At 39.2% G+C, this 22,255-nt stretch overlaps 1 protein-coding gene across 1 annotated transcript in view; it reads right to left on the reverse strand.

Annotated features, from left to right (window-relative positions):
- The window catches only part of SLC2A9 (solute carrier family 2 (facilitated glucose transporter), member 9), a gene marked incomplete at its 5' end in the record, with an annotated part of 93,540 nt that overhangs the window by 68,612 nt on the left and 2,673 nt on the right, over positions 1-22,255 (reverse strand). Inside the window, 2 exons of the mRNA XM_009707783.1 lie at positions 16,311-16,456; positions 17,835-17,959. Coding sequence (XP_009706085.1) covers positions 16,311-16,456; positions 17,835-17,959 — 271 coding nt within the window. The remainder of the gene's footprint in view (positions 1-16,310; positions 16,457-17,834; positions 17,960-22,255) is intronic.

Here is a 22,255-nt window from a genome sequence, read left to right on the forward strand (position 1 = left end):
AGACCTCGATAAATTTTATTTCAATATAATTTTCACAGTCAAATCAAAGGTCAAAAGCCCTCCAACTATTTTCTGTTGATAAGTTTCTATTTTACATTCTCCACTTCAGCAACGTCTAAAATGCAATGTACTGCATGGCATACCATGCCTGAACTGGGGCATAAGATAACTGAATAACTCCCAGACAGAATATGTGGAGTATCTCCTAATCAAATTTTTTTCACTTGCCCTTTCAGTGATAGAGGTTTTTTAAAAAAATCTCCTGGGATGGGAAAACAACTTGAGAAAGGGATTGTTTTTCAAACAATTTAAAGCTCAAGGTTATCAGTCTTCCTAAGAGCCTCCACTATCATGAAGACTTCAAGATACTATTTCATCATTCCTATTTATTTTTTTTTGAATGCAGTTGAGTGGAGAACTTTACCTAATAAAGCAGAATCAAGAGTGGTTAACAACCTGTTTATAAACAAATGAGCCTGAATCTTATTTTAAAAACTGGAAAATTAAACTAAGGTTAAGACTTTAAGAACAGCTAATAAACACATAAACAAAGCAGGTACCTGTTTGTGAAGAATAATTTAAGAAAACAGGCAGTATAACTCATCAGTTACATGCTATGTCTGCCTGGCACAATTTCCTGTAATATAAATACACTTGCTATGTACCATATAAAAAAGTTTATAAGGTGTTAGAACTTTCTACAATAATTCCAGATAAAAATCTTAGTCTTGATCAGCACATCATATTTTCTGTACATTTTTTCCACAATAAGGACATTTCTTTTAAAAAAAAGTATCCATAAAAAGTCATAAATGTGCTCCCACTTGCCATTGCTGGCATGAGTTGATCAGAAAGTCACTGAAGTCAATGGAAACTTCTCCAGCCATTTTAAAAGTTTTTGAGTGACACCTATTCAACACTATAGGACATGTGTTCTACTTGCTTTTCTCTTGATTTACATTATCCACATTCAAATTCTTCATTCCACTATGGAAGAGAAATAGGGAGGACTAAAATGAGTTTAAAAGATCCATAAAATATAGCTGAAAATCAAGCTGAACTAGACCCTACAAAGAAGGAATAGGACAGGATACAAACTGGGACAATGCTCAGAAACAATACTAAGGCAAAGGCAAAAGACAGTGTAGGTGTGACTTAGAAGACACATTTAACACTTTGCCTCAGTTGTCATCACTAAGAAGCACACATGCACTGCTGAGAGAAATGAAAACAACCAAATCCCATTTTATCTCAGGAAAAACTTAAAAGAGCATTAAATATTTTAATTACAGGGGACCTGACTCATCACCTGCTCAGAACTGGTACAAGTAACATGTCAAGATGGTAAAAATTTTAATTTTAAACTGTCACATTATGGATATTTGCTTAGCCTGGAGCACGAAAAACCTGGCTTTGATCTATTTACAAAAGACAGTTAAATAGTAGAGCAAGTTTGACAACCACAGACTCATTCAAAGGTTGATATACTAAAGTGCAAAGCTGCAGAAATACAAAAGGGGGAAATCGATAAAGCACGACATGGATTTATCATCTGCAAATGAGACAAGATTAAATTATACTGGAATACAGTAAAGCAAATGTTACCATGTCAGAGAATCATCAGCTAAAATGCAGAAAATGGAACTTACTGCAACAATTAAAAGCTGGAGAAGTGGCGTGGGATAATTTCAACAGGCACTGCTGACAGCTGAACTATTGGTCCATATGAAGTTCAAATGACCTATTTAAGCACTGGTTACATTTAATATTTTCACGAATTAGGAAGATAAAATTTGAAGATACTTTCAACACAGAAAAGGCTAAGAATATATACACAGATATAAACATTTTAAAAGGGAGAACTGAATCGTTGACAGGGTCATACAGCAGAGCTGGGAAGAAGTGCTGTACTGCCCTGTACACAGGCACTCATTTTCGGAAAGATCTAGTGAGGCCAATTAGGTATCCCAGTACAAGATACATGACAGGATCAAAAAGACTAAGGAAATACATGACTGCCACAGGCTCTACTCTCTCACTCTCTAAACAATTTTATTTATTAATTTAAAAAGTAAAATCTGGACATGCATCGCACTCTCCATTCCCAACTAAGTATCAACCACTACAGCACAGTCAGGGTCCTTGTATGCTCTCTGCCCCAAGTTTGGTTTTCTGTGCTGTGGGGACCCCCATGTCCAGCTGAACATCCCTGAGCCCAACTGTCCCAGGGCACGCTTCCCTCATCCCTGTCTCCTGTCCATTCTAGAACCACAGGGAAATTACTGCACCCCAAACACAAGTCCCAAACACCTCCTCCCAGGCATCAGCCTGCACATGGGGTAGCACAGGGCACTGCCCAGAGGACTCCAGCCCTGCTTTGCATCCCAATGTAACAGCCACAACGCCTCACAGTGCTATCGAGGGCTTGTTTAGCTTTACTGCTTGAAAGGTACAGGAGATCATATCAAAATAAATACTCATTCTCCCTTTTTCTCATTCAGTGCACAAGAAGAACTGTGATCTCTCAGTGAGCAGATCTATTTACCAGTCACTATTAAATAGTTACTATTAAAATATTAATTCTGGAATTAATTCCTTGGGAGGGTGGGGTTATGATGGGTTTACTACAGCGCTGAACACTTTTCAAACAGCAATGATGTTTTTGTATAATACCTTTCTCATGTAAAATGATATATTTTACCCATTTTCTAAGTGGGGAGCAAAGAGATAAAAGCCTCTTGCATCCAATGCAAGATACTCAGAACGTTCAGGAACTAGCCATTTGGCAGTCTCTTCTCTTTCATGTTCCTGTAAAAAGCAGGAATTTAAAATTTTAGTTTTGACAAAATATAATCACACACACAGACAAAAATTACATCTAGTATAATTTCTAGATGCCCTGAAGCATCTTGCCTCGCCTCCTGCTGCAGCCCTGGAAGGATGCAGGTCTCTGGGGTTTTCTATGTCACACCTGCCAGTCTCACCCGGCCATCTGAGGTACCTCAGGGCATCAAAATGATACTATATGCTCATGTTCAAGCAATTGACTCTTATCCTCTTTAGTAGACTTGGCACGAAAACTTCATATCAGAAATATTCCGTTTGCCACACAAATAAATCACATCCCTGCTCAGAACAGATTGAATAGACTTACTTGGCTGTGCAGACTGCACAAGTTCAGCATTTCTCTGTTAATCTCTTACTGTGCCACAGAAAACACTCTTAAAGGTAAAGGACAACCTTGCTGGCCTGTGGCCAAGGACTGAAAAAGTGTTGAGATGGAACAAATCTCTTAGCATTAGAACTGTCTTTTCTTCCTTGAGTCAAGGGCACGGCACAGTGTTGATGATCACGAGGCCACTGAGAAATGAGTACTTCTTCTGTATCTCAGGCTTTAGACCAGCTACTCACATAAGGTGCAGGACAACTACCTTCCTCTTACCTTCCTTGTGCCACTCCAAACACTGCTCTACAACCTCCTCTGGCTGCTGAGGGCACTGATCTCCCCCTCTAACAGTTCCATCCCTGCTGGATACAATTTTCTCCTTTGTATGACCATTCTTGTAACCCACTTCTGTCAAAATATGTTTGAATAACAGAGTTACGAATTGCTTACCTTCTTGTTGAAAACAGAGGCCACCCAGGCAGTATGTGCAGTATGTTCTGCACCCACATGGATATTTATTTTTATACGTCACCACTACAGATACAGCTCTGACAATAAGATTACTCGAATCTCAGTGTCTTCCCAGGTATTAAACAGTACAGAAAGTTACCAGATTTAAGGCTGTACAATCCTAATCTAAAATTCACAGAAGTCAGCCGGAGGTTTTTGGTACTGAGTAAACCACCTTTGGATCAGGACTTAAAACAGCCTTGAAAGTGGTTGGTGTCCAAATCCCATGACCCTCTGTTCATTAGACTGCATGTTAGATCACGTAGTACATATTGAGAGGGAGAATTAAAGTGTCTGTTACAAGTTTCCAAGACGCTTTTTGGTCCAATTTTTTATTGGAGTAACAACTAGCTTTTTACTGAACATTTAAAAGGCATAATTTGTCTTCATTGCTTATTCATTTCTGAGAAAAGTAAAAATATCTGAGAAAAGCAATGGGAAATGGTGAGCTTTCAAATGGGATTATTATCAGCAACCAGCATATATACTTGACTTTCTGTAGAAAGAAATATTAGAGGTATGTTGGAGCTACACAAAATTTCTGACAAAACTTCCTTTCAGCTATGCATGTAGACTCAGGTTAACTTCCATAAATAATAAAATACAAAACAGTAAATTCAAATAATTGAGGAGAATAAGATTCAGTACCTCAAATATGAGCATGTAGTATCATTTTGATGCCCTAGGGTACCTCAGATGTCCCTGTGGGACTAGGAGATGTGACACACAACTCGAGAGACCTGCATCCTCCTGGGGCTGCAGCAGGAGGTAAAGCAAAAAAGCTTCATGGCATCTAGAAATTACATTAGACTCAATTGTTTTTTGGCCTGATTATATTTTGCCAAACTGAAGTTATAAAGGTTAGACTAAGGTATATCAAGGTTAAGAAAAAAGAACCAACACAAAAAAACCCCAAAGCACATTTTTTGTTTTAAAAACAAATGAAACGGTTGAATATTTAATCTTGACACTTTTTTAATGGCAACAGATCTGTTTTAGATTAAAAAAAAATTCTCATTTTGATTTGACATTTAAGTTAAAAAAAAATCCCTCAAAATACTAACCAAGAATATTTTTCATTTTGCCAGTGGTTTCAAAAGCAAACTAAGAAACACAAGTCTAGAAAATACACCCTACTACTCAATATGATGACTGCATGCTACCCTATGATGCTTGACCAATTTACCACAGCATTAATACTCGATTTGTAAAGGACAAATTTACATATTAGGACATGAATTTGCAATAATGGGTGATTTTACAAAGGACAGTGGAAATTAAAACTGAAATGTTAATCACCCAGAACCTTCAAAAAGTTTTAAATGATGGTTATCTCCCCAGCGTGTAAAGCACACTGGGAAGGAAGTCACAGGTCAAATAATTTTAGATTTATTGCTTAATAACGGATTTGTAACTATTATCAGATACTCAAGCAGTAAGGAGACAGGCAAATCTAAAACATTTACTTGCTCATAAACTTCTGGAGCAGAGTTCAACTAACACAGGATAAGATGAGGTTCATAGACAGATACTGCCTGTCAACTTCAATAAGTGAAAAAGTCCACCTTTTTAAGTCTGGCAAAGAAGCAAAAAGTCAAACCTTAAACATATAGACAATATAAACAAATGCTCTGAGTTCAGTTATATGTGTTAACTATCTTTCAGTGGATCAGGAGAAAGCAGTCTGACAAATTATAAGAAAATACTCTCAACTTCCATGGTATTTTGAAGTCTTTCTTTACTGCAGACCTATTCAAGGACATTCTTCTATTAAAGTTTGTCTACTGCTTTTCCAACTGATCTAATTAGAGAGTACTGCTACATAGAAATTTTATCTTCTCAAGACTTAGGCGGCCACTGTTTCAACTGTCTATGAGAAAGTAGTCCTCACGGATGATAAACCTTCATCCAAACATTAGATGCTCTGCCATTAAGTCTGTTGTTCACCAATAAGTCTAAAAATAAATAAAAATCTATCTCTCCATAGTTCTTTCTCTTTCTTCTATAACCACATTTCCACACTCAGACAAACCCTCTCCTGCAGGATGTCCTCCTTTCCAAATGCAAAACTGCAACATCTGAATATTACATATGGCCATTCAGTCATGTGTTGTTCCTAAAACTTCAGGAAATGGAAGTCTCACAGCACAGCTTTAATGGACCAAAACTCATGTGCAAATACGAAGACTCATAGCTGTTTTCCCATTCATTACCTAATGAGTTCTGTACAGAAAAGGGATGAATAAATGCCTTTGTGTCTGTCTGGGGGAATCAATAAAAGTTGATTTATAATCTCCAGTAAGTATATAATCTCAGCTGGTCCACAATAGATATAAACAAAATACCTCATTTAATGTCTCCATTACAAATATATCAACATCCACCATATCCCACCAACAGGGCTGGTGCAACTGAGCAGATCTTCTGTTCCCATGGGTACTACTGAACTACGAATATGCAACAATCCAGAAGATCCTGCCAGTGTTTCTGTACCCTTGTCAGCACCACCAAGGCCGTGTATCTCTAGCCTGTCGGCTGCACAGTAACTTTCCTTGACTGCATCAACTGTTGGGTGAGGTGACCTGCAAGTTCCTCATCAGCAACTCACAACTTGCAATTAAGTGCAAGTGCCTTGATAAATGACACCGAAATTGCTTCAGTAATAAGAAACTCTGTGCCTTATGTGCTACTGTGAAAAGATGAAGGAAATTTACCATTGCTAGACAAAAAAGGAACCCAGAGAATATTTTTAAAAGGATTGCCATCTTCAAAATCACTACCTCAAGCAATTCTTAATTGGCATGTCTGGTATCAGTCTGCAGAAAGCACAGGCAGATTTTCATCTAGATACACATAATCAATCCAGGCTCAGAAAGGCATACAAACACTTGCTGAAATCGGTGATTATCTGAATAAGCACTGAAATGTTTTCTTGTCCTATTTTTGTTTCTTTTTTTTTTTTTTTTTAAGATTGTATTTAGAAGTTCCTTTCTTTGTAAGAGTGTTTTTCTGAGCTATTCTTAGCAGACACCATCCCCTTACAGATTTCAGCAGCCATTTACAAGCACCAACATGTCTCCTGTATCCTTAGCAGAAGTTTTAAACCACTCTTCCGGGAAGGCCTTTAAAGCAGAGTTTTGCATTTTAAGACAAGAATATAAAGAAGTTTTGCTTCTGTCCTTTTAAGAAACATGGTACAAGCTCAGCAGTCTGGAGGAATGGCAGAGCCCAAGGTAACTTGTAGTCACATTTTGCAAGTCTGTCTCAATGGCAGGCAGAGTGTTTACAGGACTACTTGAAACCACCTCCCCAAAATCTTGCTCCAAACTTAGACAACTCCTGATCAAAAAAAAAATAAATTGGGGACCAGAACTAATGAGCCAAATTCCTAGTTTATTTTTCCCATGTCCTACACTGATTTTTGCTCTTAAGATCTTACTAAGAACTAGCAATTTATACACTACAATAGGCTTCACAAAGCAGCATGTTTCTAAGGATATAAACTGTCCCACGACTACTCACATATTTGAGCATATAGTTTACTTATAGTCTTCGAGCTCAGGTTTAAGAGTCTTAAAAAATCATTCTTCAAAAGTTCAACATGAATACACTGAGACATTTGCATTGTAAATTGTCATATACAATTCTGTGTACATTTAGTATTTCATAGAATCACAGAATGGTTGAGGTTGGAAAGGATCTCTGGAGGTCATCTGGTCCACTCTCTCTGCTCAAGCAAGGTTAGCTAAAGCCAGCTGCCCAGGATCATGTCCAGACACCTTTTGAGTATCTTCAAAGACGGAGACTGCATGACTTCTCTGGGCAACCTCTGCCAGTGCTTGGACACTCTCACAGCAAAAAAAAAAAAAAAGAAAAAGTGTTTCCTGATGTTCAGAGGGAACCTCCTGTATTCCAGTTTGCGTCTATTGCCTCTGGTTGTGTCACTGGACACCACTGAAAAGAGCCTGGCTCAGTATTCTTAGCACCCTCTCTTCAGCTATTTATATACAGTGGTAAGATCCTCCTGAGCTGAGCCTTCTCCAGGCTGAACAGTCCCAGTTCTCTCAGCCTTTCCTCAGTGTTCCAGTCCATCATCTTAGTCGTCCCTCTCTGGACTCTCTCCAGTCTGTCCATGTCTCCCTTGTACTGGGGAGCCCAGAACGGGATCCAGCACTCCGGCTGGGGCCTCACCAGTGCTGAGTAGAGGGGAAAGATCACCTCCCTGCTCGCAGTACTACTCCTAATGCAGACCAGGAACCCCTTCGCCCTCTTTGCCACAAGGGCATATTGCTGGCTCATGTTCAACTCTGTGTCCACCAAGACCCCAGGTCCTTTTCCGTCAAGCTGTTTTCCATCTGGGTGGCCCCCAGCATATATTAGTACTTGGGGTTGTTCCTCCACAGGTGCAGGACTTTCTACTTCTCCTTGTTGAACTTCATGAAGTACCTGTCAGCTCATTTCTTCAAGTTGTTGAGGTCCCTCTGGATGGCAGCACAGCCATCTGGTATCACCCTCTCCTCCCATTTCGCTCTGGTATTTCAGCTACATCTCCTAGTTTGGTGTCCTCTGAAAACTTGCTGAAGGTACACTCTGCATCATCATCCAGGTCATTAACGAAGACACTGAACAGGACTGGACCCAGTACTGATCCCTGCGATACACTGCTAGTTACTGGCCTCCAACTAGACTTCACTTTATCTTTCTAGAATATAACTAGGCAGAATGCAGATCTTTCTACGCAGCCAGATGTTTGAAATCATCACAAACAGGACACTTTGGGAATTCGAGTGATTCTGGAAAATGTTAAACTAGCGGATGCTTTTGTCCTACTCTAATGGAAGTCACAAACACCTTTTTATATTCTGTATATAGTATGCATCCATGAGACATACGCTGCTTTCATTTCCAAGATACTTCACACAGTTGCAAGAGTACACCTGTCTCTTACTGCCACAAGAGCTCTTGGTTGTATATTCTGAAATAAATTCCCACTCACATCTTGAAAGACAAATATCTTTAACTATAGTCACTATCATGGCTTAAGAGAAAGATAAACATATAGAACAAAAGAGCTCACAGAAAAATCTGAGGAAACTGGTTGATTTATACTTTGTGTCATTTCAAGAGCACCTCCAACAGAGTTATTTTGTCATTGGTGTCCACCAGCAGGCTGCAGGTCCCCAGAGCAATTCTGAATTGCTTTTTTTTCCTCATCTGTAATTTACTGACAGTTTTTAAGGAATCCTTGAATCTGAGTCAAGAGTCTTAGGAAGAAGGATCAGTTAAAAAAAAAGAAGAAAAACAAGGGAAAAAACACACTAAAAATGAAGCTTTGACAAGTAAAATCAAAGCTTAGTTTTCAGAACAGCCTTCAACTGCAAGGCTATACAACTACCTATTCCATCACTGTCTATTTTAGTGGAAGTGAAGGAGTACTTTTAAAAGAACTTGCTAAAGCAAAATTAAAAATTCCTATATAAACTTTCCTAAATACATAACTATCTATCACCTCAAATATGTAATTTTTAAGAGGTCTTGTAAAGAAAATTAGAGCTTGACATGGCATCTACAGAAGTTCTTAGTTTGATTTTAAAAAAAAGGAAAAAAAATCACAACTATTCCTCATCAAGGTCCACTTGTATAAAGAACTAACTTGAAAGGGACTCATCACAGAGATGTTTCCTTACTAGACATATAGTACAGTGTCTATGAAGTTTGTTGGTCCTTCACCAAATATAGCTGGTTTTGCAGCAGAAATTGATATTTATACCAACAACAGAATTTCTTTGTTACAATAATTTGTTGTGGCCAGTAGCACCATGAGTCACAGACTGACTTCCAGCTAACTCCTTTTTTAAAAACAGGTGATCTCTAGCCAGATACGCATTAAAGTTGCTCAATTTCCTCAAAAAAGTGGAATGTAAAACTATAATACATGTTGTTTCAATGACAAAGACAACATCCAATTAACAAAGTTTGTAACCGTAACCACTTACACAACAGTTTTGCAATGTGACAAATTCCAAATGCATTTAAAGACAGATCGAGGAAAATCTAGACAAATATAGTATGTCACTTAAAGACAAATTCCAAGTCTTCTCTGGTGTACTTTGTTTTGCATTACTCTAAGTGTTTATGCAGCATGGGGTTACCCATAAGAGCTGTCGAGCCTTAACCCAGCCTTTTCTCCTCAAGAAGCCACTTCCCATCTCTGATCATTGCTGCTCCCTACTTTACCTTGTATTGCTCAATTACACTATTTTTAAAGCAGGATGACCAAAACTACTGCAACATTCATGAGACGAACACATCAGGAATTTTACAGTTTTACCGTTTGCTCTACTTTTTTTTTTTTTCTGGAAACACCTACAGCAGCAATAGTGATTATTCAGAAAGAGTTGCCCTAATAAGTCTTAGGATGCAAGCAAAGCAAGGTTTTTAGGACAACCTACTATCCACCATGAAACAGTGCAATATAGTTAGACAAGCTTGTGGGTGCATGACCTAGAAACACTTGAAGTGTATAAAATAGGGTTCCCGAAGTAAATAAAATCTATTTTTCCATTGGCCTATCTACGGCAAACAGCTGTTCTCATCAGAGAAGCAGCCGGAGCCAGTCAGCCACTGGGGGCAACTCCAGGGGAAACAACTACAGCTTGGCAAAATCCTACACACCACGCACGGGAAACAGGGCTCAAAGCAGAAGTCTGAGGAAAACGCGGCAACAGGCAACAACTCCAGTTTTATCTCTCCTGAATACATATACACACTGTGAAACATTTCTTTCTCCCCTTTTGCATATCTGTATGCAGATGAAAGAGATACTGAGGATCAATGTATTAAAAAATAAATAAATATAGTAACTACAACAAATGTATTCATAAACTAAATCCTCTATCGTTTAAGGAAAGATTAAAGCCCATCTTCATTAAACAAGCTGAAGCAAGAGAAGGGACAGCCTGGGGATCTACAGCATTTAAAAGATGTTACCATCCTAAGGAAAGTCTTTGGAGCAGGACATTACATGCAGGACGAATTAGATGAGTCAGTTACAGACAGATACCTAAGGATACACGGAATACACCAGAATCAGGCAGGTAACATTCCCCCAAGACAGCAAGTGTAAATTTGAACTTTCAAAAATCAAGTCAACAATGTACTGGTCTTTGCTTTGCAGGGAGCAAAAACGGGCTGGGTGATTAAATTGCAGAATCACAGAAAGAGAGAGAATGGAAACACCTGAAGAGCAGTATTTGAAGAACTGACAGGTTTGAAAGAGTTCCTCCTTACCTTATTATCTGCTTTTTCCTTCAGTCAAATATATGGAAAGCTGCACACGCTAGCCAACCAAAAATGCCCTAAATAATCTTGTAGCCAGTAGCTATAATTCAGTGCCCACGTTACAGCAGATAACATGATTGCACACCTACGGGCCAGCACAAAGTCGTCATCTACAGTTGCGAGGGCTTCCGGAAGAAGCCTTCTGGCTTACAGAAGATTAAAACAAGATGCTAGCATATGAAAATGACCGCACTACTCTCGGCAGTCAGGGTGGTGGAGAGAAGCAGGTCACCAGCATGTAAAGTCATTGTGCTCTGTAGTCTGATCACCAGTCAACTTTACCACCACTTAATTTCCCAGAACTCAGTGGAGACATAGATGATGTGGTTTCCCATAGGTTATGACCTACAAGAATCAGAATCTTGAATAAAAACCATTGCTGGGATTTGTTGGATGGGAGGGAATTAAGACAGAGGAAAGAATGTAAGAATATCAAACCACAGCAGCAGAGGACTACTGTCAGGACTGCAGCTTTTCTCTTTCAGATAATCTCTCTTGGTAAGCATTGCACGCTAAAGGAACACCTTCTTCAGACTCAATACTCTAAAATTAGTACCTTTAGAGACAAATAGAACAAAAGCCTATATATTCAGAATCCAAAAGAATGTATTTAAGTTTTAGAATCATTATTAGATTTTTTTGCACTACTCTTTTATACTATAATTTTGAAATCGGACATAGCAATGTTTGGCAAGTTCGTGTCAATATGGCATGACACAGGGGAAAAAAAAAGTAAATGCATTTCTGTAATATTTCAGTCAAAAACATTTCCAGGAAAAAAGGAATTATTTCATATAATTCCATTTTTAAAAGTATAATTTCATCTGGGTTATCTGTATAATCTTGCTCTCCTGGATTCAAATTTAAAACCAGAATTATTACAGAGAAAGGCATGAAGGATGAAAGGATGAGAATGAGATTAAAGAGCTTGTTTTACTAGAGGAGATGAAGTCTAACATGAAGCACAAAGATCACAAGTGATGGGGAAGGAGAAAGGAAGCACACTGCAGTAGATGGGGGGGGGGGGGGGGGGGGGGAGAAAGATATTAAGGTTTAAATAACAGTTGACCAAAAGAATAATGAGAATACCTTGACAGAACTGGCATGAAAAAGGTATTCGAAGGAAATGAGAAGATTGTCAGCCCTCAGCACTTCCAGTAAAAAGCTTGGGAAGGCTAAAGGAATAGGAAACAGCCAACCAGCCTTGAGGCAGTAACACAGCCAAAGCTGACCACTGCCCTTCCAGCAACAAACCTGGGGCTGCCCATGTGTCTCCTGCTTCACCTGGGCTGGTCTTCATAAATAGATTGCTAAAAAATCACTTTGTGGCTGCTTAACCTACTTGACACAAAAAGCAGTAAGGACTTTCTGAATTGCCTCAAGCAATACTCCGTGCTTCAGAGCTATTTTTATCACACCTCCATATTTAAAGGAACACTGTTGCATTCAATAATGGAGGAAGTTATCAATTAGGTTATTAATAAATACTTGTAAGGCTATGTCCTACAGCCGACATAAACGCTTTCGTTTTCTGTGGAGAGCCTTCTACAGAACCACTGAAGGCAACAATCTTATATAATCCAGATAAATACATCCAGCTCCAATTTAAATTTTCTGTTCAAGCTACTTCAGCCAGGAGTCTGTCCCGAACATCACTCTGCTGAATTTCAGCATGCACTTACTCACAGAACATTTATATAAAGTTATTCTTGTAGCCATATTGTCATTGAGGTTAAGGCACTCTATACCTTCTGCAGTTGTTCTTTCTCGTGTTAACATGGTGCAGTCAGTTCCTCTCCTTTCCCTCTATTTGGCCACACAAGCAATCATAGAATCATAGAATCGTTTAGGTTGGAAAGGACCTTTAAGATCATCGAGTCCAACCATAAACCTAACACGGCCAAGCCCACCACTAAACCATGTCCCTAAGCACCACATCTACACACCTTTTAAATGCCTCCAGGGATGGTGACTCTATCACTTCCCTGGGCAGCCTGTTCCAGTGTTTGACAACCATTTCAGTGAAGAAATTCTTCCTAATATCCAATCTAAACCTCCCCTGGCACAACTTGAGCCAGTTTCCTCTTGTCCTATCACTTGTTACTTGGGAGAAGAGGCCAACCTCCACCTCACTGTAACCTCCTTTCAGGTAGTTGTAGAGAGTGATAAGGTCTCCCCTCAGCCTCCTCTCCTCCATGCTAAACAACCCCAGTTCCCTCAGACACTCCTCATAAGACTTACCCTCCAGACCCTTCACCAGCTTTTTTGCCCTTCTCTGGACACACTCCAGCACCTCAATGTCTTTCTTGAAGTGCAGGGCCCAGAACTGGATGCAGTACTTGAGAGGCGGCCTTGCCAGTGCTGAGTACAGGGGGATGATCACTTCCCTAGTCCTGCTGGCCACGCTATTTCTGATACAAGCCAGGATGCCGCTGGCCTTCTTGGCCACCTGGGCACACTGCTGGCTCTTAAAGCAATGTTGCTGTCACCTCCTCTTACAAGACAGGACCTTGGACAGGTCTGCAGCCCTCCCCATGTCCATTCCTGTTCCAAAGAGTCTCTTTCAGCAAGATGCCAAACTCAGTCTTTGTTCCTCCTTTCTTCAAAACCATCACTGCTTAGATACCATGGTTAATAACCTCTTAGATATTTGCTCAATTTACAAGTAATAGATACATGACAGATCTCAGGAGAAAATTGTTATGAAACCATGATGGAAGACAAGTATTTGTAACTAGTATTATTTACAACACATTCTGATAGAAACAACCAACCACAGAGCAACAAAAAAATACTCCTGTGAGGTTTTTATGCCACAATCATTAAAATACTGGACATTGTTAGACAGGCTTAGCAAAGGTGTGTTTCCACACAGTAGTGCAAGCAGCTGTGCAGAACGGTGATCACTGGTGACAAGCTCCTACTGATCACAACTTTCCTGTCTATCTGCGTTAAACAATTTATTAATTTTACAAAGGTAGAATTATACCACAGATTGGCATATCACAGAATGGCTTAACTATAATGCAAATGACCTCAGGCTTCTGAGGAAAGCAAGTTTGCTTTCCAGTCACAGCTGAAATCAGTAAGACACTACAAATGCATAGATGTCTCCAAAATACAGTGGCTGTGGACTTGAATACTGGCCTCACTTCAAACGCAACAAAGATTTCTCCAACAGAAGGGAGAAAAAAAATTAAATAATATGGGAATGATTTGATAAGAAGCTTTTACACCATTAGTGAAGAGAGGTCATGACATAAATCAGAGAGAAATCTACAACTAGAAAATAGCCTGCAAACATCCTGAACTACTTTTGAACTCGATCAAAGAAAGCAACAGAAATTTGAGCAAGGTGCTTGCTGGGGAGAGGAGAGGGGAAAGCGTTGCAAGGACTGAAGAACTCAGAAGAACATTGTGTTTGCCACCTCCCAGCTTCATCAGAAGTGATCTCATCACGTACTCTCTGCAGGAATATCCACTGGCAATGACTGCTGTTCCTGGTGCAAACCTCCCACTGACTTCAATGGGAACCGGCAAAGATAGGGAAGAAAATCCTGGCTTGACTGAAACCAACAGAAATTATGATAAAGCCTTCAAAGAAGGATAAGACTGCACTAGGGAATCATATTTCAAACAGCCTGAGGTTTCCCCTCAGTGCTAAATTTTATTAACATATTAAAAGGAATACAATCACAGACCCAACTGGAAAACTCAAGCTGACTCCAATAATTTTGCTGGAAATATGCTAATTCACACCAGCCAAAACTTTGCTCCTTTTACATGCTGGTATTACCCATCTTGAAAAGAACTAATTCTACAGATAAAGCCTATTTCTTCTTACATAAATCAATGGCTATCTTTAATGGTGTAATATTAATTAACTGCATACTAATGCAGGTTGTAGAAGCAGAAATGTAACCTCCATATTTTGGTAGTGACAAGAACTGGGGGGAAGAGAAGGGGAGAAGAGAAATAAAAAGAGCAAGAATGAGCTGAAACCAAGGAATAAGTATTTCCTATTCAAAATATCCCAAAGACCTAACAGGGAAATAAGAACTTGCATGATACTTCACTTTTGAAATTGTATGCATGTTTCAAAAAAAAAAAACCAAAACAAACCAAAAACCAAACCCAAAACCCAAACCAAAAAAATCCTACTACATAAAGGCTGACACATATTCTAAGCAGCTGAATCAGCCTCTTGACATTTAATACATTCATTTGTAACAGACTAGCTTCCCAAGCAAGAGAAGAGACATCTTTAAAAGTCACACAATGGAGGTCAGTGAAAGCCATTTCCTAAAGCTTTTTCCTAAAATCTGTTGCTTTGGCAGGGCAGGGGGAGTAATCTGTCTTTTGATAAAGGGTAAATTGAATCAAACCATTTGCCTTCAGGAGAGCTGAACAGGGTAAATCAACCCAAAGATAAAGAGACCGAATAGAAGAGCTGGTCAGACAAAAATAAAAGTGTCAGTGAGGATGGTATTATGTATTTACAAGGGAGCTGAATTTGGATGGACATACGAGGACAAGCTCTCCTCACTTTTCAACTGTTTACTACTTTTGCTGTCTGTCAGAAGTGATTCTTAGTTCAGGTTTCATGGTGAGAGGATTGCTGCAGACGTTTCCTCCACACTGCCTTGAAGATTCATCCCCAGATGAAAAGTATTTCCAAGTGCCAGCCTGAATAAATCTCGACTTCATTTATTCAGAGTAATGATGACATCCAGTGGCCACCAAGTTAATTTCAGCCTACGACAGCAGGATAACCTCTTATACAAGAACAGATAATCTCTTTCCATAAAGGTGTATATTAACTCTGCTCTTCCACCTCCTAGTCTAGAAGTAGGAGTGCATTACAAGGAACACTATAATCATTGAGCAAGAGTCTTCCTATTCAGGCTCTCACATGAACTCTAACCAAGCCTTTTCAGTTCTATCTCACATTGAAAAATTACAAATGAAAAATGCAAACACTTTTAAGCAGTTCCATGGTACTCAAAGAAGCTGCAAACCAGCAAAAATAAAGGTACATCAAGGAAGGGGGTGTGGGAAGAGAGGAACCTGCATATGCACACACACAAGCCACACAAGCTGTTAAAGCTGCTTGCCACATCTACCAAACTGAGTCACATGTACATGCTTTTAAAAGACATGGAAGAAACCAATTTTCAAAGTGCTTCAAAACAAAACAACGATGTTTCTGTTCCCCACTTTTGTAAGGAACTCAGTCAAAAACACTTTAAGCATGCTTGTGTTCTTTCACAGAGAACATCAGTTAAATACTTACTTGCCCAAATACTTCTGGCAGCCCCAAAACTTGACCAGCAAAAACGCCAATACAGATGAAAATCGCTGTGACCTGACCCAATGAACCACGGATTTCCTTAGGGGATATTTCACTCAAATACATGGGAAGGGCACTAAGAGAAATGCCTGTGAAGGAAGTAAAAAATCATATATTGTCAAATCACCTTTTCATTATGCCAGGTAGAAAACAAATGTCTATTGAAAGGAGTCTGAGTGCTAATCTGCTCACAAGAGTGGCATAAAAAATCCACAAAGAACAGAATTATATCTATCCACAGATAATAAGAATTGTCTTCTCTGCATGTCTAATTACTCTTGCACTATTTAATAACCATGGGATTGATTATCTGTTGCAGATCTACAGTGATGTGCGTAGGCTGCTATTTGATGAGAAGCACCAAAGGTTACTCAGAGATGAGAATCACCAGGAGAACAGATCTTATGTTTTATATTTGCTCATCCCAAAGCAAGCAAAATCCCGTTAGCACTGGTGCAGGTAAGGAAAAAAACCCCAATGCATCAGGCAGAGAGAGCAGACACTGTCAGCAGAAATATTTTTACTATAAATGGTACTAGCAGATGTTCCTTTCAATACAAGCTTACAGCTGCAATGAACTCTTAATAGCAGGCATAAAATAAGGGTGAGAATGCTGCTCAAACCCAGGAGAAAACAAATGCATGACCCTGGTTAGTACACTGACAATATTTACACAGCTCCTGAAATTTGGTAGTTTGGTGATAATCTGAGACTAAAGTTAGCAGTCAGCACCAAAACTACCCATGAATTTCACATTGCAAGTGACGGACACATCCACTTTCAAATAACCATAGTTTGCGCTTACTAACAACATAGCCAAAGCTTGCCAGAAAGGGCGCTTAGTGATGCAAAAGTCAGAGCACTTTCCACTGGTTAGAGTCATGTAATTACACTGAGAATGTAAAACCATCTTAATTCATCAAGTCTGTCTCCACATTAGGTAAATATTTCTCACTATCTAGCGATCTGTGAAGTTGCCGAGATCCTCACTGCTAGCTGCAAGACTATTCTGGTGAAGCAGTGCCTCCATGGTTTACTTTTAAACCGGGAAGACTATGTTGCTAGGAGCAAATGATGATGTACCAAACCTTCCACTTAATCCTACTGGTATTGGCATGGGATCCAACAACTTCTAAACACAAAGCAGCAAGCAGTTTTAATAAATAGACTACACCCTCCTAGCCAAAGGATTTTCATAGCATGAAGACAGATACGCTCCACTGGGGCTGGAGGAGGTAAGGGGGAGGAACAACCAGGGTGGATTGCAGCAGCTAGCATCCATTCCAGTGTCTTCTCCAAACATCAGATGCTCTAACCCTTAGTCTGCTGTTCTGTCCCAGTGAAATCAGTGTGGCTAGTCCCTGAAATGCCACTTTAATGTACAAAAAAGTTCTAACTGGGGGAGAGGAGAAAGATTATGCATGGCACAAGCATTTCAGATACGTACAGCATGATAAAAAAGCTTACCTGCATCAACACCCATTATAATGCGGCCCAGTATGAGCATTTCAAATGACCCCGCCAACGAGGAGAGGGACATCAACAACGCAGCTGTCACTGCAAACACATTATTGAGCAGCAACGTACATTTCCTAAAAGGAAAAGATATTTTATGTAGATACCAGCATCATGACAGTTAAATGTAGTCATATTCAAAGCACACTAGGCTATTATTCTTAAATATCCATAAATAAAAACAAAAAGTGCCAAACAAACACTGCCTCTTAGATCTTGTGTAGAGTTCCAACACACTCAAATGGATACAGTTCCATACCTATACTACAGCTCTAAAATAAAACATCATAGTTAACTAACAAGCTGTACTTCAAAGGCACAGCAATTAGCCATCCTACACATCTGTATAGAGACTCTGTAAATGAATATAAACAAATGTACTCTGGGTAAATGTATATACGTAGGAACCAGAGAATATACTTCAAACAGCAATAAGCTGATGTAACTTCAGGAATTTTTATGCTACATTCAGTTTTTGCCATTTTGAGAACTTCCCAAAACTGACAAGTCATCCTTAAATCCATTATATTAAAAACATACATTAAGGAAAATTACTTACTACTGGTAGAGTTAGAAAAAACACTTAGGTTCACATGAGTGATAAAAATCAACCTTTTTCCAAAAATTGTTGAAATTAACCAAACTATAGATTTTTACCTTTTTTTTCCCTGATTTTTACATTATTTCATTCTATAGCAGTCAAATAAACCATAAAAAATATTTCTTTCAAAGCAAATAAATATTCTTCATGGAAAATTATTTCTTTGTTTAAAAATACAAACAAAATCAAAAAATATATTTTAAAAGTTTCAAAACATTTCAATTTCTCATTCGCACTTGTACCAACAGCTGTATTTCTTACAGTTTCCATCTTTCAGAACTTTCTGCTCAAGTTTGAGGAACTCATTATTTCAGAGGTGACTAGTATGTCTTATAACTTCTGCAGAAGGAAATACTTTACAAAAGAAATTATATGTAGGATTTCATAGGCCTTTGACAGTCAGATTCAAACACTGACATCCAAGGTCTCATTTCCTGAACACATGGAAGAAGAGTGGTTAAAGATACAAATCAATAGCTCTGCTGCAATGATCTTCCATTGAAAGATGAAGTAGAAAATGCACCCAGAACTGAAAGAATCACTGCTACCTTATACACATCTCTCCACGAATATGGATTTAAGTGGCTTTTTGCTAAATTACAGCCTGCAGGTCAATAGCTGGAGAAGCCATTATCATCAGGTTCAGCCTTGCAAGTAACTGAAAAGTTTCTTGTGATTCCCAGGCAGAGTCCCAGGGATATCTGCTGGAGATCTGGTGGCCTCTTTACAGCACACTGCAAGAAGACAGGTGCTTTGCATTGCTTATGATCTAACCCAAGACAAAACACTGTAATTTTCACAGTTAAGTGGCAAGAGAATGATCATACCCTGTATTTCCCACCTGTGAGTCACCTCTCTTAACTATATACAGTAAAGCAACAGAGCTTTGTCTTTACCAGGTTTTGTAGGCACACAGTTAAGCACAGTCTTGTTTTGGCTCTAGAGGTGCAACTCAATACTGAAGCCTCCAATCCCACTCACAACAATATATGACAGAAACAACTGGTTTGAAAACAAGTCTACCTGGAGATAAACATTCACTGATGATGTAAACTATGAGGAAACCATTAACTTTGACAGTAAATGATATAGGCTGAGAATACACCGATTTTATTAAAAAGCTGAAGTGGTATTAAATTTATCAGTATTCTCAATGGACTTCCAATCTCTGTATGTTGTAATTTCCATGCAAAAGAAGAGGAATGACCAGAAAGGCTGTTTACTCTCTTCTTTTCCAAAGCAGATAGCAAACCGACCCAGCAGTCCTCATTCTTCACAAGTTCAACACATAGGTTCCAACTGGAAATCTCCCACCCACTGAACAAGTCATCCAACTTCTTACAACAGATCAATGAATTTTTGATAGGAAATATTTTAGTATTTGCATTTTTAATTACCTTTCCTGCTTTCTAGTGATTTTTGAACAAACACTGAATGAATAACATGGTTTGAAGATCAAAAAAGGAGATACAGCTCATTTAAAATATATGCTTATACAACATAGCTGTCAAGAGTGATGATTTTACCATTTAAACCGATTTTTCAAATTGATATAATTTGAGAGGGCTGACATGATATAAATAATGCCAAAAATAGAAACAAAATATTCATTCAGGTAAAACAAGTGCTGTACATTCAACTGAAGGCATGACTTTCCTCCTTTAATTTAAATAAAACTACAAAATAGATACCTTTTTAGAAAAAGTTGGCCAGCAATCCCTTATGCTATGCAGCAAAGAATAGAAAAACACAGCCTAACTAACCAAGATAAAAGACAAAGCATTTTGTCTCTGCCAGATTGAAAAAAAAATGAAAACAAGAAAGTAACACACTGTTTAGAGTGTTACTATACAAAGCATGTGAATTTTTGGTAATGAAAACACTGTGCTGGGTGTCTGTGGCAAGGTTTTTGGAAGTGAAGGGGCTGCAGGAGTGGCTTCTGTGAGGAGACAGAATGAAGGAGTAACAAGGTCAGTGGAGGAGAAGGTGCTCCACGACTGAGCAGGTACATCCCCAGAGGGACTGTGGCCCACACAGGACCCACACCGGAGCACAGGAGAACAGTGAGAAGCAAGGAGCGGCAGAGAGAAGTTGCTATGCACTGACCCCGATCCCCTGCACTGCCTGTTCTCTCACTGAAGGGACTGAGTGTGACCTGCCATGGTACCAAGAAGAGGGAGAGCAGCCTGGAGTGATGTTCAGCCTGGGAAAGTGGGAGGAAAGGTGTCCTAATGTTTGTCTTGTTTCCTGATACCTGATCAGTAATTAAATATTTATGCTAACTGGCAACAAATTAAGTTAAATTCCCAAGTTGAGCCTGTTTTGCCTGTGGCAGTTAACTGGTGAGTGTTTTCCCTTTCTTTAGTTTGACCCATGAGTCTTCTCACTCCTGTTCCTCCTATTTCTCCCCAGTTCCCCCGTCCCACTTGGAGGGTAAGGACTGACAAGCAGCCGGGTGGGTGCTTGGCTGCCAGCCGAGGTCAGGCCACCACAAACATAAACAGTAGGAACAACTTCTCATCATAGCTCCTCAGAAAAAAAATACAGCAAAACCCTCCAAATTCCTCACGCTGTCTGAGTTTACTTACAGTTAGGCCATATTATATTCAAAATTGCTACAATTATAAAAAACCTTATGCTTTCCTGGTCACGTAGGCCAAAACTGTATTACCTTAGCAACAAGGCACAGGAAAAAGAAACAAATCAAAAACCCTCAACAAACCACTGTTTGTATAGCTCTAATGTAAGTGATAGAAAGATACCACACTTCATAAAGCACCACAGCAGACACTTTGCCTTCGGAAAGTCCAATCAATCTTGCCAGATACCTGTGCTCACCACACTTAACAAAGTGTAAGCATGCAAACTTCACCACTAAGCCACCATGAGACAAACACTGATGTGTTGGTCAGCCTAATCGTTTCTCTCACACCCCGAATCACAAACTGATCAAGCAATTGTCCAAATGGTACATGAAATCTATTGAGGTATAAATATCATACCAAGTTCTTACATAGCACATTTCATTTTTCAGTCTTGTTGAAGGTTACAGAGCACATCAATATCCCTATTTCTGTAACTGGGTAAACAGGAACAGATCGTGAAGTGGACTAAACCTAAAGCTAACACGCAAAACAGTGCCAGACCTGGGAAAAGGAAGTTGGGCTTAAGTTCCAGTCCAGAGCCCCACACAGTTCTGCTCCAACTACTGCACTAAAAACACTAGACTAGCATTCATTCACATATGAAGATTTTTGTTCCTTCCATTCAAGTAATTCAGAATTATCTCCAGCCAAAAGAAATAAAGCATTTTTGCATTCCAAATGAAAGATGATTTCAAAAACTTCTGATTGAGCACAGAGCATTAGTCACAAGCAGCCAAATAGTAAGTTTTGCAACTTAGTGCCAAAACTGGTTCTCTCCAAGACTGTCTATCCGTACTGCTGCACGAATATAACTTCCAATCCTGTACTCAATCTGAAGCAGTCCTAAGAGCAGAGCCATTTACTCAGCAGAAATCAGTTTCTATAAGCATGCCAGCCGAGACAGACAGTTCACCCATCAGCTAGACACCAACAGAGCTAAACCTTAAGGATTTTTTCTGCCTTTTTGTTTTTTAGGTATTTTGGATATTGAAAACACTTGAGAATCTATTCCTCAGAATTGTCCTTGGCTTTTTGCAAAATCACATATGATTAATCTCTTGTGATTTCAAGGTTGTCATTTGCTCTCAAGATATTGGATAGTTCCAGAGGCCAGAACAGAATCCTAG

Source organism: Cariama cristata, unplaced genomic scaffold (assembly GCF_000690535.1).
Source record: "Cariama cristata isolate BGI_N322 unplaced genomic scaffold, ASM69053v1 scaffold739, whole genome shotgun sequence".
Lineage (NCBI taxonomy): Eukaryota > Metazoa > Chordata > Aves > Cariamiformes > Cariamidae > Cariama > Cariama cristata.